The sequence below is a fragment of the Vanacampus margaritifer genome, chromosome 16 (assembly GCF_051991255.1).
Source record: "Vanacampus margaritifer isolate UIUO_Vmar chromosome 16, RoL_Vmar_1.0, whole genome shotgun sequence".
NCBI lineage: Eukaryota > Metazoa > Chordata > Actinopteri > Syngnathiformes > Syngnathidae > Vanacampus > Vanacampus margaritifer.
In genome coordinates this window covers 3,662,562-3,689,507 of record NC_135447.1, presented here as the reverse complement: position 1 = coordinate 3,689,507, position 26,946 = coordinate 3,662,562, and the positions used below count along the sequence as shown (strand labels likewise).

Below are 26,946 nucleotides of genomic sequence, written 5' to 3'. Positions count from 1 at the left end.
AAATCCCTTACCAGAAAAGACCTGTGCATTTCACAGAAGAGCTAATTGCTTTGAATGTGTCCTGTCATAATGAGCGTGATCATTTTTTGAAAAAGACAATTCATTTCATGTCCAACTTAGTCTTTAGTTCAAAGTCTGGTCTAAATTTAGGACCTTATAATTGAGAGTCGGCTTTAATCCTAGCTCGAGACACGCCAAAATGATTAATATCAGCTTCGACATGATCTACTTGAAGACAAATTGCACTTGACGATGGGAAATGCGAGCCTGGGATCATGTAAAATCATCGTTCTGACCTCCCGGCGGGCGATGCGCTCGTCTGCGGACAAATCTTCCGCTATCTCCCGTCATTACATGGAGAGTAATCCCACCCGAGCCTGCTCCCTGTGCCGCTCGTCTTTTTTTTTTCCTTTCCGCCAACGTTTTGTGTCTAATTAGCCGCAGACATGCAAATCCGTGCAGGGACTCGCAAGGCTTTACTTTGACCCTGATAGCCTTTCTTTTATTGCGGTCTTCATATCGTTAATAATTTTGCTTTCTCATTGCTTCGCTACCAAGGGAGTGTTGTACCCAACTTAACCTTCGGTGTATTTAATCAAATCAGGCATGAGGTGTCCTTTCTTCTTGGCATTTTGTCTGCTTTTAGAAGGCCATTCAGTCTGTCCATCAATCACCACCCACTGGGTACACGGACACCAAGACGAGGGTGCCAAAATATGGTACGGTACAAATGAGTACCTTTGGCACCAGAGTACATCATAAGTTTCAAGCAAGTCCCAAGTTGCTGTGTCAAACAAGCAGCAAGTCAAGTCGTTTCCCACTCAATTTCAAACAAGTCCAGTCAAGTCATAAACTGTTAACGTAGCTTAACCGTCTTTGTTGGTTTTATAGTGACCGATGAATATAAATGTTACTTGGGTGATGCAAGTCACGAGTCAAGTCATATAATCTTGCACACATTCACACAGTTAGAGATTTTGCCCTCGATAGCTGTACTTGCACATTCCCAATCACAGTTTTACCAGACTCTGTATTTTTTGTGACTTTACTGTCTTCTCCATTGAACGCACGACTAACATGAAGCTTAGTTTGAAGTTTGAACCGCTACCGGTAAAATAAACTGTCATGTTAATGTAGCTTACTTGTCTCGTCGCGTTTTAGCCTTGCAAATCTCAAGTCCTAGAAGTGGCAACTTTCAAGTATTTCCCAGTCTCCCACCTCTGCTTGATATCCTTGACAATGTTAGTCAATGTGAATCGTAACAAACTGTTGTAAATTTTGTTCTGGAGCAATACTGTCAACTGTTAAAAAATAAATAAAAAATTGCCATCACAGCAGAGAAAGTCATATTTCCCGACAAAGCTCTCAGGGGAACTTTTGTTCCCTTCAAGGAAAACATCTGCTCGCTGTGGATTGTCAGCGAGTTGGCCAGATGGCTCAGTTTTAGTAGTGCAGTTATGTCTTGACTAAAGTATGGTATCAAAAACGAAGGAAGTGGGCTCTTATACAACGCCTGGCGAAAAGAGTCGAGAGGGAAGACAAGTGAGTCAATTTGTCAGCTTGCAGCTTTCTTAACGGACGCCTCGTAGCTCCTTTGGTTGCAGCTCCTCCATATTCAGTAGGATGAGGGCACGTTTTGATCGGGGTGAGGATTACAGGCGGCGCACAGATTCCAACCTGGCAGGGGGGGAGTGCTTACAGGAAGCTATAGGAGAGCGAGGAGGAATTAGGTCTAGGGCAGAAGGTGTGGAGGTTGATGGGAAAGCAGAGGTTGACTGGAGGATGTCCTTACAAAAGTGGTCTTCTGACCCATTGGAATTAGGGTTGTAGTTCTAAAATTAGGTTTAGGATTTGTGTTGGGGTTACGAAAAAGAGTAGTGGTGGGATAAACATCATAATATAAAGTTTGGATTTGGGGTTAGTTTTGCGTAGGTTTGGGTTCAAATTGAGGTTAGGGTTTATTCCAGTTTTTACCAAGCGTACTGGCTCTGCAATCGGGCCTTTTTTTTTGTCTTTTCAAATTGTATCCTTTCAGTATGTCCCTTGCTACCTCACCCTTGGCTACAGTGGCCTTGAGATAAGCAGTCGTAGCACCACCTGTTGCTTGGGCGTGCTCTCGACAGCTCACAAACGCGTTATCATGTGGACAGAGATTTTATCCCGGCCCCGTTGGTGAACATAGCCCGGGGCAATCAGTCTGCTAGGGGGCGACATAAAAGAAAAGGCCTCCAACTAAAAAATGCTGCCAGTATACTGTAAAGTTTCCACTCTCGCTACAGATTCCGACCCTTGGGTCAGGTGAAACCCCCCTCTGACAACCACTGTAGGCTTTTATATCTCTTACCCGGTCCTCCCCTCACACGAACATGAAAGACCACTTAGCTGGACCTGTCAAAAAGAGGCTGAGTGTAGTGGAGATTTGGGGGTTAGCGATCCTCACGGTAAAGATGAAGGATTATCAGGATTGTCGGAGATTTTGTGTCACGTTTACAAGAGAGCATCACTTTAATAAATCGATTCTCCTGCTGCCAAATGAGAGATGAGCTGTAAGAACACCTTTAAACGGGACCTTGTGGACTTTAGGGAATTCCAGATTTTCCACGAGTGAAAGGTTCTGTTTAAGGTCAGGGTCGGGCCGGGTAAGGGTTGGTGGTTAGCTAACTAGCATCTATTCTGGTGTCAAACTCTTGCTGTACATGCAGCAGGATAAATAAACTGAAGAGCCTATTGTCAAGCTATTCAAGGCTTCCTCCCGTGACTTGAACCCATTCTGACACAACGAGGGGACAAATTGCGTATCCACAGGCGGACGCTCTCTGTCGCTCCGCATGGCCGGGCAAGGATGTCATGACATTATCTTTAAAATGATGCCCCTGTTAGTTTCCCACCCTTTTCTCCCGGAATAGCCCAGTCGCACAGAAGCCAGTAATTGACCATTCAGGGACTCCGGGAGCTCCGCTAATCAATCAGGAGCGCTAACGGAGAGTGAGAGAGAGAGAAAGAGAGAGAAACAGGAAGGAAGCATTTCTAGTTACCAACTGCAGGGATTGTGTGCAGTGAAGCAAACTCTTCAGTTCTCAAACTGAAGTCTGCATGTCGTAGCTTGAGGGTCCGCAAAATAGCTGAAGATTTTGAGAACGTGGGTATTATTGGAATGTGTAAAATAGTTTCTATGATGTACTGAAATCTGTAGGGAAAGAATGTCTCATTTGCTTCAATATTTTTTTATGTGGTGGAATGCTGGGGAAAGTGGGAATTTGAGGTATGTGGGAAAATAGTTCCCAAAATGTCCTGAATTGTATTCATCTTTTTAAATCGAATGGTTTGAATTGGTTGAGAAATGGATTACAATATCGAAGAAACGGATGCGATGGAGGATGTGAAAGCGCGAGCATCAGAATCAAAGCGACTCCCTAATGCCGAACGATTGACCGAGGCGGGAATGCGTGAGCGTGCCCGGCATGAAGTGAGAGCGATGGCAGGCAGAGCACGTACCCGTTCTCCGGAGGAATTACTGATGCGGCGATCCGATGACTCTGTTGTCCCCCTTTGCTACGTTTACAAGGGAAAGCAGAGGAACGGCGATGCTGCTGAGGCCAATAACTTCCCGCATGGGCAGCCTGAGTGGCACACGTTGTTAATTTGTGCCTTAAATGTAATTGCTGCAACCCGGGAATCCAGACTTGCTTGTCACTGAACACACAACAGGTCTGACGCTTTCCTGATGGAAAGTCTTGAATGCCAATACCCCAAACCTAATCCAACTCGAACTCTGTGATTCTAACCAACAGAGAAGCCCAGATAGAGACCAACTGTGAAGTAACTTAAGACAACGAATCTTAATGTGAAAGAGTGGACAATGAATTAGCTGTGCAAAGACTTTTTTTAGGACCTGGTTGAGAGAAAAAAAAGACTTTGGCTAACTGCATGTAGCGAGGCTTCTTCTTTCCCCGCCTCTTTTTTCATGATTTGACCCAGCATTGATTTAGACAGGAAGAGCAGGTGTTTGCACAAAGCCAACAGCTTCAAGTAGAAGACATTAGTCAGGTTTCCATTTTCCACCGAATTGTTTTGAATATTTTAAGTGAATTTACTGAAAATGCGCAAAACGGACATGCGACTTATGCCCGTTTCCATCTGTTCTTCTTTTGCAAATATTGAGAGGGGACTAGAGATGGGATCCACCGTATGAGTTTGATTTTGTAATTCTTGATAAACCGTAGTGTTTCTTTGCTGTTTTCAATCGAAAATTGCATTAATATTCACTTCTTTAATTAATTCCAAAAAGATTTCTGTTTCGTCGCCCCCAAACATACCATATTTTATCGTCTGCCATTGCTTTGTGACTACAAACGTACGTGTGACGTAATATCCAGTCAAAACATGCGACATGTATCCTGTCTTGTCAGCGTTTATTCGCAAAACCTGTTTCCATAGCCAAAATTTGCATTTTCCTTTTTTCGATACGCTTCAAAATCCACCCCTTCCAAGCGTAAAAACTTTTGGGGGGTAAATTTTGGGTCCTTTTATGAATTTCTAGCGTTTCCATTCAGTCTTATTTTTGAATTTCTTGAAAATTGGAATAAAAATGGGTGGATGGAAATCCCACGTATGAAGTCGGTACGAGTAGAGCTTTATCGCTCACTGAAGGATCCTCTGAATTGAGCTTTTGCTAATACAGAGTTCCAGTGCCGTCCTCCAGATGGGCTTTTCCCTGGTTTTGCACAAATGCCTGCTCTAAGAGTAGCAGGCCTTCTGCTGTGTGGCTTGTCAAGAATAGATCCTATTATCGAAAACATTGAACCTGAACCTCAGTTGGGGACAGAAACATTTCCTGACAGGTAACAATTTTGCAATGCTGCTCCAGTGTCAATAGATGAGCCATGGGAAAGGGAATCATGCTTATAAAAAGTGCAAAGCCTACGCTGACGGCCTCATGTCTGTCCGAATTCTACCTGATGAATGAAATGGGCAAAAGGAAGTGTACAGTATAGTGACTTTTAGGACAACCTGTACATACCGCATAGACTTCCTGAAGAAAACTCGACACTAAACCTAACACTCACCCTACACGGCCCCAATGAACAATGGTCAATGAACGTCAACCAAAGTGGATAATAACTCCTGCTCTCCTCGCAAAAGGTGAACGGAATCATGCGCAATCGTTCCAATGAACATAAATTTGCCTTAATGAGAAGAATGATATTTAGTCCTCGGCCACATGCTCTTTTTATTCCCGCGCGGAATCACTCCGGGACAGCTGTTTATCCTCCTCGCTCCGCTAGTAATGAGACGGACCCTGGAGATGTATTAAGCCTCGGTCGCTGTTCTGCCGCATCAGCACATTTCCATGATTTCCCCCCCACCCCTCTCCCCATTCATACAATTATTTCCTCCCTAATGGCGGAACCATCCCTTCCCCACCTCTGGCAGAGGTGGTCCAGCTGAACCTGGCAGAGGACCAGCGGGTCAGCGTCTCGGCGGTGACGGTGGGTCTGAGCGCCGTGCTTACCTGCGCCATCCAGGGGACCCTGCGGCCACCGATCATCTGGAAGAGGAACGGCGTGGTGCTCAATTTCCTGGACCTGGAGGACATCAATGTGAGTTGCCTTATATTATTATAGCTTCAAATAAGTGCTTTCATTCATTCATCTTCAACTTAAGGGAAACAAAAAAAGTCATTTAATTGTGGTTTCAATGTGTTCCTTGAGTTTTGTTCAATAAATATCTTATAATTTATCTGTGCTAGAGGGAGAAAACAGAATTCTCGTTTATTATTTCCCAGGACACATTTTGAATAGACGACATTTGGAGTTGTTCTGCGTATTAACAACATGAGACATCTCGGGAAGCCAAGTGGACGTACGATGTGGCAAATTGCCATTCATTATAAAAGCAATGAATAATGTATTTTGATTTCATTACTCTGCAACTATTTGGATTTGCATGTAAGTGGCAGCAACATGATTAACAAAACAAAAAAAAGTGGAATGAAGAGTCTTTTCTTTTCTCATGATGGTGAAGGGAAATGCGCCGGTGACACTTTAATGCTTCAGTGTGGCAAAAAGAAGAAAATCTTTGATAACAAATTTGAATTTAATTATTTGAAACACGGCTGTCGGCCACAACCAATGTCCTTAGCCGCACAAAAGCCTTGATAGAAATAACGGGTCCACTGTAATTTGCCTTGTAGTACATTTTGATGAAATAAAAGGTTAACATGCCATTATGCCGAGTGCCATTTGGAATCCAGCATTTACATTTGCCGCACAATGCCAGCGAGGCTCAGTGAATCGCTTGGAAAAGCATTAGGCGCATTCCGTCTGCCCTCGTTTCGGTTCTTTATTCAAGCTTTTATCACATTTGCTTTCCAATCAGATGGCAGGAGAAATAAGGCGATAAGAAATGTTTGCTTTTCAGGCCGTGTGCAACAGCTAACCCACACCTCCTGTTGTGTAATGTACTTGAAAGTAAAGTCGACAAAAAAAGTCCAACATTTCTGTTATTTTTTTTAATATACGTATACCGATAGTTAAGTATATATACAGTCGGTATATATAATGGTCATATGGGCTGCAATACAATTGGAACAATTGGGTTTAATTCCATCTTTATATCATATCCGATTTTCCGATTTATCATTACACCCCTTAGTGCTGTATTTATATACAGCTTGATTTTTTAAAAAGTAGTCAGTCGCGCCTTCCTGCTTTTCAGCTGCTGTTGGCGCGCCATTGGACGTAATACATCAGTCATTATATTCGTACAGCCAAGGCATTTGTTCTTATTTATTTTTGTTGATGTCATACATGAGAATTGTTGACCGCCCTCGAGCAAGTACGTGACAAAGACAGGTGGGAAATGCCACTTGGCGGAAGACAAAAATCGTAATGCCTTAATCCGCCCTTAAGATGTGTGTCGCAGCCCCCCAGGCGCGCGCCGCCGCAACAAACAAGTGCCCCCATTCGTCAAGCTAATGGCTGTTATATTTTTAACCCTTGCAATTTGTCAGCACCAAGGATCAAATTCCCAAACGCCGTCCGGGCGTTGATTCATAGTCCCGTGATCCCGCCGCTACCCCGCCGCGTTCCATCAAGCTGCCCGAATTTCTCCCGCCTCCCTCCCTACCCTCGGCCCCCTTTGGTGGCGACGTCCCATCCTTCTCCCGCTATCCCCCCCCGTCCATCGTCGCAGCCTCCATCCCTGTGGCCGTTTCATTTGCCGTATGTGTGTTTGAAGGACTTTGGGGATGACGGCTCGCTGTACATCACCAAGGTGACGACCATTCACATGGGGAACTACAGTTGCCATGCCTACGGGTACGAGGACCTCTGCCAGACGCACGTGCTGCAGGTCAACGGTCAGTCAGGCCGACTTTCTTATTCACTAATCCCAACGTTTTTTACGTCACATGTCCTTGTTTCCTTTGCTTCCCTTGTTTGCATTTTCCTGAATTACCTTCCTTCCTTCTTGCTTTGCCTTCCTTGCATCCTGATTCTCGTGCCCCCTTTGCTACCTTTGCTTCCCTTATATACCTTTTCTTCCTTGCACCCTCGCTGCCTTGTTTCCTTTCCTTACTGATTACTTCAAAGGTCTTGTTTCCTTACTTAGGTCCGCATGGTAGTACCCCAGAAGGCTGAATATTTCCAGCAGCACTTTGTCTCTGCATTGCAGTCACAGCTACGTTGAAATAAATAAAAAAAAGGACTTTAAAATGCTTTGCTTTCACAAGCAGTATAAAAGCAGTCAATAAAAGTCAGATGAACACACGTTCAGATCTTGAAGGAACAAAGAGATGACGTTTTTGGTGTATTCCCAAAAGTGTTGTGGTCATTTTGGTTGGACTGTCTTCTTTGCTTATGATAGTCGTACATCCCTCCAGTAGACCTGCATACATGCCAAAGCCATAAAAAAAAAAAGAAGGCAAGGAATTTGTCAGGCTCTGAGGTGCTTTTGCAAACTGTAGGTGTCATTCATCGTCTACATTCTCTCACAGCGTTTCCCCCCTCGGGCGCCGCCGAGTAGTCCAACATCTTTTTCATGCAGCAGCCGCAATAAAGCCGCCCCCGAGCGCTTGGCCGCGCCAATCCATTCCGCGCCGCCGTGAAAGTAATTCCGCCTTGCTGGTGGTCTCACCCCCACCCCCACCCTCCTCCTCCTCTCTCTCGTTTGCGCCTCGCAGTACCTCCGGTGATTCTGGTGTACCCGGAGACGCAGGCCCAAGAGCCCGGCGTGTCGGCCAGCCTGCACTGCCGCGCCGACGGCATCCCAGATCCCAAGCTGCTGTGGCTGAAGAACGGCGTGGAGCTGCAACCGCGCTCTGCCAAGCAACTTTCTCTCAAAGGTAACCACAGGTTCCTTTTCCGGGGGGGGTTGGAAGTCAACCAGAATTCACTGTCAACTCTTTATGGCCAACTTTTTATTCATAAGCCCCCTAGCCTTGTTCAATTTTAACTTCCCTTTCAGCTTATTTTCTTTTCTTTGCTTTTTTTACTTAATAAAGCTTTTAACTAACAATTCTTGTCATTAGTATAGAATATATATATATATATATTTTTTAAATCTTCAAATTTCAGTTTGAAGCAAACTGCGGTTTGGATTTCAAGTGAGGGTTACAAAATAGGGTTTCAAACAAGGATTAGGGTAAACACGTGTTTCAAATGAGGGTTTCAGGGCAAGGTGAGGTTTTAAGATTAAGATCAAATTAGGATTTTAAACCTGGTTTGGTGTTTTCAAGCCAAGGCTTACATTTCAAATTAATGTTTTAGGAGGGGGTTTAAATTTCAGGTTTCAAGCCTGTTTGTTTTCATAAAAAAAAAAGAAAATAAGTAAGGTCAGCATACTGTGCAGATAATTAAATGTCCAACAAAATAAACAAATTAATTAGATCTCAGTAGCAGCCCCCAAAATCCCCGCAGGGTCCCGAACAAATTGACATTTGTCATACGGAATTAAAAGCTCAATTAAAATCCCTCGACGCCACGTAGCCTGCAAATTAAGACTAAAAAAGCCACTAATTTAATGAATGCTTAATTCAAAGTGTTGCCAGAAAAATTAGAACATAACCGCTTTGGACGTCATTAAAACATTTTTTTCAGTGCATGCTGTTAACAGGATCATAAAAAAAAAAAAACATGGAGAAATGTCAACGACTGTAATTAACGTTCCGCCTGCTCGACACTAATTGCCAGGTGTCTGTTGCTAACAATTACGTGAAAGCCTCACTTTTTGACATGATGCTGTTAGGTGAGACAAATGTGTTATTCGCTGGTGTTTGATTGATGACGTAAAAGTCTGGAAGAAAGACTGAAACAATCAGACAAAATCTCAAGGACATGTTCAACTTTGAACGGGCCAAAATGAAGCAGAAATGCCCACTTGGATGGTTGAATTTCTCGGTCTTGTTAGGCATTGCTTTTTTAGACTTTTTTGGTGGGCTCACCAAATTTCAGCTAAGTGAAACTGGCTTTGGAGGACCTATTTTCAAATTCAATTTGATTTTCGTGATGAATCTATTTCAGAAAATCTGACTAAAACTGAGTAGTATATGAAATCCAGAGCAATATTTCTCATAGGAAAGAATGTAATTCCAATTGATTCATTCTAGACACAGCAACAACAACAAAAAACATTTTATAGAGACTATCTTAACAAAAGCAGTGAGAAACAACTATAAATGACTAGTGAAGTGGATAAATGAACATTTAACCTCACTTCAAGCTTAATTGAAGACTCTTTCTTGAATTCTTCTTTTAGGCCTACTTAGAATTTTCTGTCATGTCAAAAGGGTTTAACCGACACAAGTAAGTGAGTAAATACATTTGACTTCTATAGCATCTTTTACAGGCAAAAGGTCACAAAGTGCTTTACGGGTAAGATTGATCATGCAGATAAAAACAATCACAATGCAGGTTTTTATCAGCAAGTCGAGGCAAGAACAAGCCTCCCGGTTGTCTCGACAACACTCAGACAAGTTGGCATAACATCCTGTCAAAAAGCAGGCGTCAAAATAAAAGCATGATAGTATAGTGACAGTTTCACTGCACTTTCTTTAGCGTGATGGTGGTTTGTTTAGCAGTCAACTCAAACTATTTTGTGCTCATTTGAGTCTTAAATAAGCCATTATGTGGTGTATCTATGATATCATCGGGCCTGATGTTATTTTGAAGGTCTGACTTTTGACAGGATGTTATACGCCAATGTTGTCTGAGTGTTGCAGTGCAGACCGGTGTAGTTATTCCCCGGAGTTGTGAATAAAAGCTTGCACTGTGGAATACTGTTTACAACCTTTATACGCAAATTAAAAAATGCTTCAGATAAATATGCATTTATTCCTACAAATGAATGCGGTTTGTTTTTGTACAAAAACTGAGCAGATGTACAAAAAGCATTGCTTAAAGGCAATGACAGTATCTAAAAATTGTACAACTCAGCTTTGGCCATCTGTTTAACTTGCGGTTCAAATTGGGTAGCAATCGGGCAAACAATGTCTATGACAAGTTTGCCCGTGTCCTTTTTCTTTTCCGGCCTGGCGTCTTCTGTTAGGGCCATTCGTTTGATGAATGGCTGTATCAGACGGAGGCAGGATGGTAAGGGGGAGAAAAGTGGAGACTTCTAAGGGAGCTCACTCAATAGATGTTTCTCGAAAGGTGCAAAAGGGCCGTCTTTTGATGTTCCTGCCCGACACACCGCCGTCATCATTGGCAAAGACGTCCTGTGACGTCCCTGCTGTGTGGCGTCCGGCATCAGAGCGCCACGTGGAAGGACGATCAGAGCGCAGCTGTGCATCACACGGCCTCTGATGATGACCTATTCATCCAAATGTCACCCCTGAGGATGCATATGCTTGGGAATTTAACATATTCTGTCTATTATACCAAGTCGGAAGTTTTCCAATATTCTACCTGTGAGGACGTTAAAACGACAAGCTCCGCCCACTCGTGATGAAAACTCACTACTTCTTTGTCGATTTGTCTGGTATAGTGGGTTCCAATTTGGTCGCAATGGGATGAAATGTCTTGAAGGAGTTATTTTCTAAAAGAAATACCATAAAATAGCCACTTCAAACCAAAATGGCCGACTTCCTTTGTCTTTTCAGGCATGTCTTCTTGAGACTTTTTGTGAATCTACTCTTGTTAGCATGTTGCTACTGGCGTTGGGGGCTGAATTTTCAAAATATTCTGAGACAAAAACCCGACTCATTTTCCAAAGATGCCTGCAAAATTTTTCCTTTTCGTAATCCTACACTTCTTCTTTTTTTTCACGTCTTCTGTTAGCCAACGGCAGCGAGCTGTTCATCGGCAGCGTCCGCTATGAGGACACGGGCGCCTACACATGCATCGCCAAAAATGAGGTGGGCGTCGATGAGGACATCTCTTCGCTGTTTGTGGAAGATTCCGCCAAGAAGACACGTAAGAAGAAAAAACTACTAAGTAGCCTTATGAGATAGAAATGTATATTCAGTGGGTTTGGGACCCAACCGGTCACGAAAAGCACAATTTTCGTTTTGGTGAATGCGAGTGCTTACTATTTTTTTTATGAGCTATTCCTTAAAGCCAAGCCAACTCCGTTTAAAGTTGATGTCTTCCTTTTGTGTTCCAGTTGCAAACATTCTGTGGCGAGAGGAAGGTAAATACATCTCAACTGCGTTTGTATTCCTGTGATGAAGTTGGCATGCAGTGCGGCTCTCTCTCTCCCGGGCGAGTGAATGCATATAAATGACGGTGTATGTGCTGTGTTGTGTTGTCCACAAGAAACACCGGCTCGCCAGCAATTTTTTCCCCCTTCCCCACCTTGCACACTGCCCTGGGTGCGTTTCATCAACTGCCGCTCGCACACAATCAGCCTCTTTTTTTTTCCCCTTTTTTTTCCCGTACCTAGCGCTCACAGCTCCACTGTTGCGGAAACCATCCAATCCTGTCTGGATGCTGCGTACATTATAACCAGAAAAACAACAACACTGCCGCTCTCTCGGCTTCCATATGAGACTTACCGCTGTTTATGGCGCGCTACAGTGTGTTTTACAGTGTGCCGGCGCGGATGCTTTGCGCGCATTTATCAACAGGAGCGCAGCATCCGCCGCGGCTGACTGTCAGTTTCAGGCTGTTAGGCAGCGTACGTTGGCCGTGTTGTTACAAATGTGACGTGTTGACAAGCTGGCAGGCGAGCATACGGCACTCCATCGGCTGTACGCATCACCATGTGCTTAAGACGCGCAAAATCGGACTCAATGACGCTTGCACAGAGGCGTTTATTTTGTGCCTCTGTAAGCATGTTTGCATGCAGCAAGTCGGAAATGCAAAACCTCCTTAGGGTGAAGTGAATTATCTCAATGATGCAGATGTTTGACGTCAACAAAACAATGGCGGCGCCCATCCAAAATGCTAAACGTCAATAAAAAGATTTGCTGAATTACTAATTGGTGATTGTTTGCACCAAGTATTGGCTTTTAGAACCTGATCAGCATTTGTGTTAGTAGGGTTGGCATTTGGGATTAAGGTTGGTAGGAATTTGATTGGGTTTGGAATAGTATTATTGTCAGATTCAAGTTGGGTTAGGCTTGAGTTAGTAGGACTGTGAGTGAGGTAAAAATTTGGGTCGGGTTAGGATTGTGTGAACTGGGTTAGTTGTTTCACATGATGTGAGTAATGAGACGTTGAATTGGCAAAATGTCCTCCATACACCCACTTGCTTTCAGGACATCAACAATAATGTACCTGTTAAGAATTGGCTTAGTCGGGGTTAGGTGAAATTTCGATTAGGAGTTAGAAAATGGGTTGAGCGTTAGCATTAGAATTTAGAGATGGGTAAACTTTGTTTGTTTTGTTATATTTTTTTTTTCCTTTCGGACACTTTCAGTTCAGGTGTGGTTAGGATTGGGTTTGTAGTTTGGTTTAGTAGGGTTAGGGTTGATTGCAGTGCTTTTTCACAAAAAATGATCGCATTAATCAGGAATTGACTCAGATTTGTTGCACTATTAATTTTGACAATAGATGATCCTTTAGCGTGACAGCGGATGGCTATGTTAAAGGTAGCACATGTGTTTGAGCAATAAATATAATTACATGCATTAAAGTAAAGCATTTAATAAATGTTTGCGCATCACATTAATAATATTTGTTCTTCTAAAATATTGGGGTCATTTTAAATTATGCAAGTAATTAACTGATTAGAAAAAGAGGGGGATGAGAGTGTGCAGTGGATCCAAAAATGTTGAAGACGTCCTCATAACATTAATTGTCAAAAGAATTCGGTGCTCTTCAAATTTGGCGGGAAAAAAAATGTTGATTAAAAAAAGCCTTTTTCAATCAAGCGATTAATCGTGATTAATCAAAATTCTAAAATGTGATTAAATAATTTTATTGTTTGACAGCTCTAGTTGATTATAAATTGAAATTAGGGGGTATGGTTTGGGATTAGGGTTAGCAGTTTGGTGTCCATGTTATCTTTGGGTTAAGGTTGAGTTAACCACCCTGTAAAGTTGCGTTGGTGAAATGACCTCCCCACACCTACTTATATTTTGGGATATCAACAATCACATGCCTCTAATTGAATTCTAATTCTTAAGAATGGGCGAATGTGTTAGCACGCTAACAGACAACACACACCCGTATTCTCACTAGAATTTAATCGTATTTCATACTGACGTGACGCAATTTGGTGTGTTTACTCCCCAAGAAGCTTTGGTGTCAACTGATGACTTAATCCTTACCCCTTGAGCCACTCCTATCCTGTTCCCGGCATTTTCCCGCAGGTCTGAGCGTGGGCAACATGTTCTACGTGTTTTCCGACGAGGGCATCACGTTGCTGCAGCCCAGCCAGTGCGAGATCCGCCGGCAAATCAAGCGCACGGAGAGGATCGTCGCTACATACGTAATTCCTGTTTGCTTTCTATCAGAAGAGGCAAAAGTACTCATACTTAAGTAGAAGTAAAAAAGACTGGTGAAAGTAGAAGTGCAGATTTTCAATAGGCAGCTGTTTGGTCTTCCACTACTTCCCACCACTGTATTTTTATGTACGACCCGTGATCTTGGACTTAGGTAATAGGCCTTGATTTGTTTTCCATGCGTCCTGACAGGATTATCTCATGTTCAGTGCAATGTGTCAGCAACCTCCCCCTCATCTAGTCAGAGTGAGCTGCTCCCTAACACCCCCAAATTTAATGGGATTATTCGCATCCTTTAGCATAGACACAGTCGATACTCGGGCGGGTAATCCACTGGGAAGTGGAACAATGGGCTTTAAGGTGCTAAAAGTTGCTTGTTCCGTAAAGGGATTGGGCTTTTTACGGAGCCGCCTGTGATTGTATTAGAGATCAATAGAAACTCAATAAGCCACGCGTTAGCGAGTTCCTGCTGCAAACAGCACTCGCTGCACTTTAAACGCTCACCGAGCACAGCCCCAATGCGAGCGGTGAATTGCTGTAGGCACACAAAAAGCAAGGACTCAAAATGTGCACTTGGAAATGACTACGGCGGTAAAATGTTACTTTGAGAAGATTATGAGAAGACAAACAGTTACACGCTCGCTGAAAAGGTTTTAAGAAAAATGGTCAAACACTACTTAAATGATTGCAAGACGAGCGAACATTAGGAATTTATTATGTTGCCTGCTATTTTCAGCCATCTTTAGCCTGATAAAAAGACAAATGTTAACGCCTTAGTGTACAGTACAACTTAATTTCTACGAATAGGAGAAGCCACAGGATGCATTTTTGCCATCAAACTAATGTGGCTATCTGCTAATGTTGCCAAGCCATCTTTTTGTAACCTACAAGCACGTCAACGGGAATGTGTCATAAATCGAACCTGCTAATTCGTTCTGTTCTCTCCACTCTCCCCCGCCTCGCTTGATTGTCGGGCCCCCCCGGCAGGAAGAGATGTGCCCCAAAGGCGAGGGCCCGTCCCCCCAGCGCTGCGTGTGGTCGTCGGCGGTAAACGTGCGCGAGAAGTACGTCTACGTGAGCCAGCCCCTCCACAGCCGACTGCTGGTGGTGGACATCCAGGCGCAGCGGGTGGTGCAGGTGGGTGGCAGAAAACACCCTCCTACAACAGTTGATTTCAAAGCCTCCCTGTGGCCTGATGCATGATGGGAAGTGCAAAAGGTCAAACTTATGGGGAAAGCGGTTTCCGTTGCGGCTTAAAACACTTTTTCCTCAGAATGTATGAAATCGATTTTTTTCTACCTTAAAATTAGCTACAAAATTAGCAGCCATGACAAGTTGTCAATATTATTTTTATTAAAAATGAAACCATTAATTCCTAACTTAAATATTGATTATAGTTCAGTGTTTATTTTATTTTTTAAATCTGTCCTTTTGTGACTTTTTTTTTTTATAGAATTTTGTGAGAGGAAAAAGAACGTAATACATTTTAAAATAAGGCTATCGTGCAGCCAAATAAAGGGAAATAAGTGAGTTAAGGTTGTGGACACATAATAGGCAAATGTTTCATTTTTAACAAATGTACACAATTTTTCAGTAGCTTTTTCCTACATTATCCTCATGGGGTATTTTGTGTAGAATTTTGAGGCAAAAAATGAATTGAATCCATTTTTGCAATAACACACTAGCGGGGGGTGTCAGCAACTGGCTGTGCAGCCATGCAGAAGCAGCTTAATGGATTGTGTTATTCCTGCTTGCTGACCCTTCATGTCTCCTCTCTCTTCTGCCTTTTTACTGTAATTCATTCTCCGTCCTCCATCTCTCCCCCTTCCCCGAGTCTATATCGGCTCGATCCATCACCGTCCCGACCAGCTGAGCACGTTTAGCACGTCTGTGTTGGCATGATGGGACATCTGCTGCCCAACAAAATCAATTCTTTCCAAATGTCAGGCAAAATGTTACATGGACGCCAGTGGAGCAACCGGTCAAGACTGTGCTAAGAGGCCCGGCAGAGTTTTTCTTGACCTTTGGTTAACGGCTCAACCAAAACATATAAATCGTTAAGTACTCGGAGAGTGAGAGAGAATAGACCTCCCCCAAGGCTCTCATCTAAATGAGCCTTTCCTGGACTTTTGAAGCCACTCTTTTAGCCGTGTAGCATTTTGGCTATTGTTTATTTATTTGTATTTTAAAACTATTCATTTTGCATCCTTTTTTCATAGACACACATACCAATATGTAATTCAATCTGCACACTAATATCTTTAATAAGATTTGTCAATGTTGTGTTTACATTATTGCCAGTTATGCAATCTAGATCAGATCTGGATTAAACTCTCCTTGACATTCCAGTTGCTGATCTTGCATATACACTATGTCACAAATTTCACTGAGATAAGTATTTGTGTAATTGATCGTATTAATCGTGATGTTATTCCAAAATGTGCAATATGGACCAGATCCAGATTAAACTTGGTTCAACGTTTCAGACCTTACATATACGTTGCAAATTTAGCTGAAATAAATATTTTGTTCATTTTTGTATTCAGCCTCATTACCATCGTTTTCCCAAAATGTGTTTTTACATTGTTGCCAAATCTGGATCAGATCCAGATTCAATTTGGGAACATACCTGGAATACTGTAATGCTGACCCATCATAAAAGTACATATATTAAAAAATGTAGCTGTGGTGGTTCACTGGTGAAAACCTCCTACATATCAGAATTAAAACCAGTTCATCCTGTGGTCTTTGTTTTGCAGGCAGTCGCTACAGATCCGTTTCCTGTCAAGATGCTTTACGACAAGTCACATGACCAAGTGTGGGTGCTAACGTGGGGCGACATGGACCGGACACACCCAACCCTCCAGGTATTCCACCATTTTGTGTCAAATTCAACCTCCAAAGCCGGTTTCACTTGGCAACATGAAATTTGCTAGATATGTCTATCATGAGTAGACCCACAAAAAAAGTCTGAAGAAGCCGTGCACAAAAGGACACAGGAAGTCTGCCATTTTGGTTGGAAGTGGCAATTTGAGTACAATTTTGGCTTTTCGGGGTCCATGTGAGAGCAGAATATTGGAGCAAAGTTTGCTGACTGGCCAGTAAAGCACAAAAATGTTTGGAAAATTCAGTCCCTGAGGCCATTTTGGTTGAAGCAGCAATTTTAAGGCTCACTCCTTCCAAAAAATATTCCTCCTACCAAATTTGAACCTTGTACACTTGGGGGATGGGTGACAAATGAAACCAGGTGGAGCTAATCCTCCGAGGGTCAGGGACGTGCGGGAAATGGTCCGAGGGGGACGTCATGGTCATATGCAAAATAGTCACAAACATGTTTACGGCTGCGCTCGGTCCCGCCGGAGGCAAAGATGCAATTATAACTGCGGCAAGTCGTGGTGTTTACGGCCGTCTGCATGGTTACGACGCCTCGCTGAGGGGTGATACTCCCCCAACAAATTGATGACTCTTTGGAGGAGCTTCGCTTCTTTTTGTATTCAGATCAACACGTTAAGGATACACACTCCCTTTTCTCAAGCTTTTCTTTTCATTTTACACTTCTTTTAACCCTTGAGAAGTCCTTCGGAAGCCCACCAAGGCATTCCCCCCTCCAGCGAAATAGCCATGGAATTGTTTAATGGCATTTCCAGTCACTTCAAATAGTCACATTAATACTTGCATTAAATAGTTTTCGAACAAATGCAGGATCGAAACAACTGTTGGCATTTTAGGCTAATTTAAGGAATAGAGAAAACAATTGATTTTTTTTATTTTTATGAATATCTGCTGGCAAATTCCACTCCCAGTATATTCACTCAACACAGCCAAAATAATTTGAAAACAAAGACGACTGAAAGGCTTAATATGTCCCTGGGTTCTCCTCAGGGTTCTTTTCAGGTCCAAATTTGGACGGGTCCGCCATCAGACTGCATAATTACATGTTTCATTGTTTGCTTACGCACAGTTGTTGTTTAGAACTCAGCGCTTAGGGTCTCAAATGAGGCGTACAATTATTTTTTTTAACGACAAAACAATTCCTCTGTGTGTAATTAAAAAAGCAAAGTAGAGTGTGGCTTTGCATAACAATCAAGCACCCGTTTTTGTCAACATTGTAGCCATCTTCTTTTGGAGGAGAGAAAAAACAACTCTTCTGGACTTGTTTAAAAAATGTCCCGCCCAAAAAAAGTGACAACACTGGGGAGGTTGTCATCTTTGTTTTTACAGAAAAGAGATGCTAGCAAGCAACTTAAGTACAACTTGGAGGCAGTCACATTTTCACTCTCAACTTCTGGCGTGCCCTTTTTTTTTTTTTTTCAAAAAGAGCAGCTAGCAAGTATATAAGGCCAATATATAAAAGAATGAATGAATAAGTGAATGAATAAATAAATAAATAGATAAATACTCATCTGTATTTGGCCGTTCTAATAGTTTAATAGAAAATAGTTGCAAGTGAACGTGTGAAGAGCAGCTAGCAATTCCGTCCCATTTTAACCATCAACTTCATTAGTGGCATTTTAAAAAGGATTAGAGACGATTTCCATCTGTTTTTCGCCGCTCTGATGTTTTGAGGGAAAAGAGAGACGCTAGCGAGCGAGTCGGATGAAAGCCCGGGATGAAGTGGCAACAAAGGGAAGCGGGTGGAAAGAGGCTTAGCGCACCTCGGCCTGCGTGATAATACCCGGCGAAACCGTATTAACTCCCGCTATTGTATCCCGTCACCTCCTGCGTTTTGCGCGTGGTCGACTCGAGTGCTGCTGAGATGTTGTTGAAAAGAAAAAGGCAGGTAAGAGACGGGGCGGGTTTTTTTCTGTTTTTATTATTTATCAGCTCTTTGCCGGTTTGTTAGGAGTAAGCGCAGACAGAATGGAGGCCCCCTGTTGGGCTACGGCGAGATGCTGCAGTGTGTTTGATGCCTTGTTCTTGTTTAAAAAAAAAAAAAAGGAGTGGGGGGGGGGAGCTTGGTGTCTAAATGTAGAAGTGGCAGGGTGGTCCAAAATCATAATTTATTTTATGGTGGAATTTGTCAGTTGCTGAAAACTAGGGCATTGCTTATTATGGGTTGAATCTTAATCAAGGGTGAAGCATTTATTTTTACAAATGCATTTTTAGAACGAAATTATATTTATTATTATATATACATATATATATATATATATACAAACATGTCCTTTTAAAAATGCCTAAATTAATCACTGTCTGTTGCATGAATAAACGTTGCACATCTAATGGGTGCCTTTACTCATTGAGTTAAAAAAAAAAAAAAACATTAAAAAAATAATTGAATCTTATTGAGGCAAATGAAAGCCTCACTACAATAAATGCCCCCTGATATACTCTAAGTACTCTCTTACTATTGATTAAAAATAAGTTTTACTTGTAGAAACGAATATTCATCTCAATCATTTTTACAACTTTACTAATAAAATGGACCCCCAATAAATTGATGCCCCGCACTCTGTGCAGCTGTGTAAATAATCCTTGGATACTATGTGAGTAAATAGTATATTGTATCAAGGACAAAGATGTTGCATCAGGTGCTTCCTCGTCGTACTCCAATAAAATGATTTAGAAAGTGCTGACTCGGCGGCAGATGAAGTGAAAGATGCCGCTTGTTTTGCGCGCCACGTTCCGAGATAAGTATCTCGGAATGAGACACGTTAACGGGGGAAAGCGATGCGAGGTCACATTTCATGCGCCGGCGTTGTAGACCTTTACGATGTTTATCACCGCCAAGACGGACGATGATGTCACCTCGGGGCGCCACTCGCTTATCTCGCGTGAGGTGGACGTGTGTGAAAATACACGCTGGACATACAAAGAAGAACAAACCTTCCTTTTTTCCTTGCATCAAAACAAAAGATTATGAGATTATAATTAACCCAGAGTACATTTCTTGTGCGTTTTCCCGGCCTCCTTGCAGGTAATCCCTCAAGCAAGCGTGGGTGAAGTCCATCACGCCATCCGAACCTCCTTCCAGCGGGTCAGCGACTTCTTCATCCCGCCGACCAACCTCATCATCACTCACGTGAGGTAAAAGCCCAAAACGCCGCCACATAAATGAGAAAGCTAATGGCACGCATTCATCAGCGCCAACCAGCCACGGGGCAGGCCATTAACCTTCCGCCGTGATCTCTGTCCGCCAAGGTTCGCTTTCGTCTTCCTCCAAGACGAGCCGGCGGTGCACAAGGTGGACCTGGAGACCTTCCGGCGCGTTAAGACCATCAGCTTGAAGGACTACAGCTGCATGCCGGCCAGCATGGCCTACACGCATCTGAGCGGCGTCTACCTGGTCCAGTGCCGGGGCGGCAAAGCCCAGCTCCTGGTGGACGCCGTGACGGACGCGGTGGTGGGGTGCAACCGCGACCTCACCGGCCGGCCTTTCGTGTCGCCGGACGGCCGCTACATCGTGACGCCCGGCGGCGGTACCCGGCTCACGGTGCAAACGGTCTCCTTCCAGGGGGAGATGCGACTCCGACAGGAAGTGGAGGACTCCGTCGCCACCTCGGACCTGGTCTTCCAGCCCTCCTTCACCGCGTCCAACCGATACGTGGCGGTGGCCGCCTCGGACTCCAGCGCAGACCTGCTCTTCACCGACCTGTCCTCGGGACACACCGAGGTCCTCCGGGGCCTCAAGGAGCCGCTGGGCCCTCGGAGCTGGCCCTGGGGGGCGCCCTACCGGGTTGTGGTTTCCAGCGGCCCGTTCGGACAGTACCTGTTGACGCCGTCGGCCCAATCCCTCTTCATTCTGAACGGCAAACAGAGAACGCCGCACTGCGAGGTGTCGGACGTCACGAGGGGCAACACGGTGGTCTGGGTGGGTGAGGTATGAGTCTAAAAACAAGCATCAGTAGGACTTGATTCCAAATAAGAGGCCTGGTTGATTGCAGAGTGAGGAGGGGTAAATGTGTTGGGGGTTAATGTGTTGAAAAAAAAAAATCATTGTTGTGATAGTCCCGCTGGGAGAAAGTGTCAATGGTGTTCAGTGCGACACAATTGTACATGATTGCACTTCCCTTCCGTCTTATCACAGCAAGTTACAGTTGGTACCTGACCAGGTAACCACACCACGAACTATGCACAATGCTCACTTTTTTAGAGTAAAAAAAGCTTTCCGATTGTTTTTTTTTTTTCTGTGTGTATGTTGATCGTCTTCACCAGTGCTAACCACAAACCGTCCGTCCGTCAGTCAATGTCTGCATTTAGTGTCCGTGAGTCCTTTTAGACGCTGTATTATCCCCCTCCCCCCACCTCGCCCCACCTTTCGTTTAAGTCACCTGATTGGAATTAACGTGTGAACTGCAGACCTTTGAAATTCCACTTTTCTGCGCTTTAGCTACGACTTCTAGCTAGCTAAGTAGCAAATCAGTACGGAATGGACTTGTAGCTTGATAGAAATGATCAATAAGTACACGATAGAGTACTTCAATCAAATTGAGAAAATAGTGCAGGGTTGATATTGAACTGATTATTCGACTACTCCCTCCAATCTACAGAAATATCTTGCCAACAAGGCTTCAAATGTCTGCGCGGTCCGGAGAATAAGAAAATAAGCTGGTTGTGGAACAGTCTAGCTGTTAGCCTCGCTAGCTGTTAGCAGCTTCGCCCTAAAAGATTCAAACCAGCATTTGAGAGTGGCGGTCAGTAACGAGGGCCGTGACGCAAAGTGAAACTTTGTTGGCAAAATGTTATTTTGAATAATGCGCAGCCAACAGTTCGTGCTATAACGGTAAACACATAAGACACATAAAAAACTTTTTTTCTTTTTTACACATGCTTGCAGCCTGTTTTTTTTTTATTCTTTAGGTGACGTATCAGCACGATATCGTACAAAAAGAAGTCATAATAATTAGTTACTAATTCCCAGCGAGGTTAACAGTAAAGTGTGTTGGAACTGAACTCGATTTGTGTCTCTCGTGGTTGATTTATGCTGCTAAGCTTCGTTTGACAAGACAATCTTGGCAGCTGGAGGTAGCATATATATCCATTTACTTACAAATTGAATTCTGCGTATGGAGTAGAAACAGCTGTGAGACGTGCAGGCCATCGAAATCGATTGTCCCGTCCGCCAAATACCTCTCAGAGACCTTCACAGTCGTTAACAGTTCATCGTGTACAAAAAAAAGAAGAAGAAAAAGAAGACAAATTCACATTTGTTCATTTTTGATCTCGTACCAGCGAGCTAGCTAGTCCAATCGTTTCCAATGTCAGAACGCGAACTGTTCGATCCGTGGGTCATACCTCCCCACGCTTGTTGTAGATAACGTGTTTAGGACACATGACAAAAGTGACTGTACAGGTTTTTTTCTGTATGCATTTTGTGTCTTCTCTGGTTGACCAGGGACATTGTTTTTTTGTAAGAAAAAGTCAAATAAAACACGTCTAAAAAATACAAATCAACGTCTCGCTTCATTCATATGGAAGCACGCTTAAAATTGCTGCTGCGTCGCTTGTAGGTCGCTTGTTTGTTTGCTTTTTGTCGAGTCGTGAACTTTGCTTCAACTTCAACTCCAGGGCATAAAAAGTTGCAAGAGACGAGATGGCATGAAGGTGCTTCCACGGGCGACTGGCAAGTATAATCGGCGTGTCATCACATCACACAAGCGCACACACACAATGGCGCTGCGTTGCAACATGCCCCCGCCCCTACACCAAACTTTTTCAATGTACCACATTTCACTTCCTTCCCTTTTTTTCCCCACCGTATGACGCCCTGCATGATTGACAATGAATCATGGCTTGGGTTCGTTTTCCAAAGCATAGCACGCCGTTTGTCCAATCTCCAGCCATCCTCCATTTTCCAAAGCATACCACATCATGAGTCTATATCCATCAACGTCATTTATATTTTTCCAAAGCACACCACATCATGTGTCGATCATCTGTTCATCTTTCCAAAAATCAATCAAATGTGAGGAATTCTCGAGGTGTTTACGGATAGTGTCGCTAGCTACTTTAACTCCTGATGCTGTCGCCAGCGGACGTCTAGTCAACATGTTCGAAAAGTGACGACAACAAAGTAGTTGAGTAGCTGGGGGGGAAATAAATAGATAATCATTATCTCCAGGCAAGATTACAAACGCGGAGGTGTTGAACATTGCGGGGGCAAGAGTGCACCGGTTCCAGGTGAACAATCATCACCTCCGCCATCCCCATGACGTTCCCGCCTTTTGTCGACATGTGCGGCTAATTGACCTTGTGGCAATTAGCGGCGTCACAGTTCAGCCGTGCTCTGTTTCTTGCAAGTGAGCGGCAGCTGTCGCCCGCGGCTAACATGCTAACGCGCTGAGCCTCATCGCACCTCACCGGCAAATAATTAGCGGCACATAATGTTGATGAGGTGCTTCCACACTTTGCTGTTCACGGGGTCGGGGAAAAAAGCAAAGAAAAATTAAGCGGATTAACTTGTTAAGTTTAATGGAACTAAAAAAAAGAAACAAGTTGAGAAGGCAAAGACAAAGTAGGAAGAAAAGCAGATGTTAAATAATGAAAATCTCCTAGCTTGAAACCCAAATCTTGGTTTGAAACCCTAACCCTCATCTGAAACCCTAATACTGACTTGAAACCTTGGCTGGAAATCCCAATTATTTCCTTAACCTTACCTTGAAACACTAATTTGAAAACACAACCCTGCCATTAAACCATAGTTTTTTGAAACCGCGAACCTGTTGTGTTAAAACCCTAACCTTTATGTGAAAATTGAAATCCCAACACTGGCTTTAAACCGCAACCTCAACCTGAAACACCAATTAAAAACTGTAAACCTAGTTTGAAACTTGTATTTTAATCCACATCTCTGGCTTGAAGCTCTAATTTAAAAGGAGCCCGACTGTCATGACAAGTTTGCTCTATATTATTTATTTGGTTGTTACTAACATAACTAGGAGATTCATTTTTCAAAAATCATTTCCACTTTAATACATTTTGTAGAAACTTTGTTTGGACGTACGCCGAAAAAAAGCTACGAGACGCCAACTTTTTCTCCTCCAAGCAGATTTGTTTTGTTTTGACTTGCAAACTTCCCAACGTTTGTTTGTTTCTATCCCCCGCCGCTCGCTAATCCTGGTCGGCTTACGCCGACCAACACCTGCCGCCGCCGCCGCAATCAAGTGTTTGTTCAGGCTCTCTGCCGTCTGCAGGTGGCGAAGACGAAAAAGGGACGTCGCGGTTGCTCTCAGCAAGTCGCAGTACAAACGTGAGCGCGAAGCCAAGACGTCTATTGAGATGGAAAGGGTCAATATAAAAGTAGTGGTTGGGCGCACCTTACCAAAAACCTCCATCAATACAGTCCCATAGAATCAATATCTGTTTTTACTCAATTATTATCCATCTTGAACGTTGTTGAATATAATAGATGCTTTCTGTGGCCAGTATTTGATGCTCTATTGATTTTGTTTTATTAATTTTTTTCCTGATTTATTTTTAAGCATTTTGTTGTGTGCTGCTGTAACTTTTCAAATTTGCTCTTTTGGAAGGAATAAAACAATTAACTTATGTTGACTTTTTTATGAGTATTGCGCGTCTCTGTGGTGACATCAATTTGCTCCGTTAGGGTTTTGCTTAGGGTTTCAATTCAAATTAGGTTTTTAAACATCGGTTAAGGTGAGAAACATGGAGTAGAAGTTCAAAGTTTCAAACAAGCAATGGGGTTTCAAAAAAGAAAATAAAAAAAGGAAAAGGGGTTATAGGATTCGCAGTTCAAATTGGGTTTCAAATGCTTTCATTTTAGATTTTCAATCAAGGGTTACATTTTCCATGTTGGGGTTTCAAGCCAAGGTTAGGGTTTGAAGTAAAACTTTCAAGCATGGGTTAAGGTTTCACACAAGGGTCAGGGGTTCAAATTAGGGTTTCAAAAAGAAAAGTTTAGGATTTTCATTTTAGTGTTTCAAACAAGGAATAGGATTTCACGTTAGGGTTTCAAGCCTGGGTTAAGGTTAATGTTAAGATGGATTCGTTTTTTTCTGTTAGGGTTTCAAATACGAGTTTGAATCCAGTGTTAGGACTTCAAGCTGGTGTTTTCATGTTTCAAGGGTTTCAAGTACGGGTTAAGCTGTGAAGTTAGGGTTTCAAGCCTTGTCCCGCTTTGCCAGCGTTCCTGCTTCTATTGCGGCTTTGAAACGCCTGCCGTGGGCACAATATTGCACACGCTCAACTGCATGTGTGCAAAGCAGCAACCTGAGGGAAAAGAAAAAGATGGGAACATTCTTCCCTTTTGCAATTCTTGCATTCTCATTACACAAGAAAAACTTTTCACATCCAAAAGTTTCCATTGGAAAAAATCAACATTAATAAGTCGTCCTTAATGAAGTCGAACACTGAAAAGCCGGATTACATTCAAACTCTTTCCTTCTATTCCGAGACGTCCTCCCGACGGAATTAACATTTCTATAGAAACATGAGGTGCTTAAATGGCTATTAATAATGGCCCCCGGGGTTCTCTTCGCCGCTCGCGCAGTCACAATTTGATAGAGTTTTAAAAAGAACGAAGAAAAAAAAAAAAAACTTGTCAAGCTCAGCAATCATCGCAGGATTGCATCTTGTTTGCATAATATTTGAGGGTTCTCTTCAGCGCTCGAGTACTCACAACTCTGGACAGATCTAAAGGGAAAACTAAGTTCTCAAAGGCAGGAGTCATGATATGACTGCAGGTGCTTTCCAAGCCTAATCGATAAGCAAAAGCGTTATTTAAGGGTTCTCTTCAGCGCTCAAGAGAGCTTTCAAAAAACAAAATTCTCTTCAGCAGGAACGCAGGTTGCTTTTATTCCGGTGCACCTCGTTAATTACCAAGTGTATGTTATAAAGGGTTACTCCAGCTCTGGAGTAGACGCAACAACAGATCTTTTTTTTTCTCCCCCCAACAAAACAATGTTCTCAAAGATACGAATCAATGCAGGAGTGCATGCAGGTTGTTTTCATTTTGGTGTACTTCATTAGTTTGCAAGTGCGTTATTTAAAGATTCTCTTCAGCGCTCAAGCAATCAAAACGCTCAACAGTCCTTTTGATTAATTATCAGTGGAATCGCTGCAGGATTGCAGGTCATTTTCATACATACACAAATGCGAGTCACTTAAGGGGTTCTCTTCGGCGCTCGAGCATTCACGAATCTCGATGTTTAAGTTGATATTTTAGGAATTCTCAATCATTAGTTCATAAAGGCGGGAATCATTACATTATTGAAGGTCATTTTTCATTCCTTGATAATTAGCAAGTATGTCATTTTAGGGCTTCTCTTCAGTACTCGAGTATTTACAAATCTCCTGCATTTGTAAGCCTATACATTCATAATGCGTTAACAGAAACAAGAAAATGAGGTGGAAAGAAAAACCACAACAAAGTGGCAGTGACTCCCATCATCATCATCATCATCATCATCATCATCATCATCATCCTCCTTTCGTCTTCATCCTCCCGTGGAGGACACTTGTGAGAATGTTGAAAGTGTGGCCAGCAGGCCTTCAGAGAGAAGCAAAAAGCATAATTCAGCAGAGAGCGAGACGGAGTGAAAGCGACTTCTTCTTTCTCCGGGCTGCATTTCAAAAAGCTCCGAAAATGAAAGGCCGTCGTGATGGACGGAGGGCAGGACAACAACTAGGACAAGACAAAGCAGACATGAGTATGATTACGCTTTTCTGACATTAGGGAGCACTTTTCTGCTCAAGAAGGTCAAACGCATTCAAGCCAGCACGTGTCCGGTGTAGCAAAGCAGCCCCAGAGCACGCCGAGCTTTCTGACACTGAAGCACTAAACAACTCGGAATGTGCTGGCAAAGCATGAAGGAACGCATACGGCCGTTGAACAGACTTTTATGGACTGTACAGTCCATCACGAGGTTGCTGATGCTCATGTTTGTCTTTTGTTTACTGGCAACTTGCTTTTTTTATTAATTTTTTTATTGCATTTGGAGGAAGTTAGGAGGCTGCCTGCCAAAAGTGAAAGCTCCGGTCCAACGCCCCCGACTGAAAAAGTTGAGGCGCAAAAAGTCTCACAAAAAACATAAGTAGAGTTGAGCTGTAAAAAAGTTTGCAGGTCTTTTTTCCCCCTGATTTTTGTGAAATTGTCACAGAAA

General features: G+C 43.1%; 1 protein-coding gene and 1 long non-coding RNA gene across 4 annotated transcripts in view; one reads left to right on the top strand and one right to left on the bottom strand.

The window, feature by feature from the left end:
• Positions 1–22,275, top strand: part of fstl4 (follistatin-like 4) — a 120,618-nt gene extending 98,343 nt beyond the window's left edge. The window contains exons 10-19 of the mRNA XM_077547344.1: positions 5,434–5,600; positions 7,240–7,360; positions 8,183–8,344; positions 11,277–11,411; positions 11,602–11,628; positions 13,754–13,872; positions 14,873–15,022; positions 16,645–16,752; positions 19,803–19,912; positions 20,027–22,275. Coding sequence (XP_077403470.1) covers positions 5,434–5,600; positions 7,240–7,360; positions 8,183–8,344; positions 11,277–11,411; positions 11,602–11,628; positions 13,754–13,872; positions 14,873–15,022; positions 16,645–16,752; positions 19,803–19,912; positions 20,027–20,711 — 1,784 coding nt within the window. The 3' untranslated portion in view covers positions 20,712–22,275. The remainder of the gene's footprint in view (positions 1–5,433; positions 5,601–7,239; positions 7,361–8,182; positions 8,345–11,276; positions 11,412–11,601; positions 11,629–13,753; positions 13,873–14,872; positions 15,023–16,644; positions 16,753–19,802; positions 19,913–20,026) is intronic.
• The window catches only part of LOC144036599 (uncharacterized), a 129,186-nt gene that overhangs the window by 93,057 nt on the left and 9,183 nt on the right, over positions 1–26,946 (bottom strand). For all 3 annotated transcript variants that reach the window (XR_013288681.1, XR_013288683.1, XR_013288682.1), the window contains exon 3: positions 5,513–5,585. This is a non-coding gene — a long non-coding RNA (uncharacterized LOC144036599). The remainder of the gene's footprint in view (positions 1–5,512; positions 5,586–26,946) is intronic.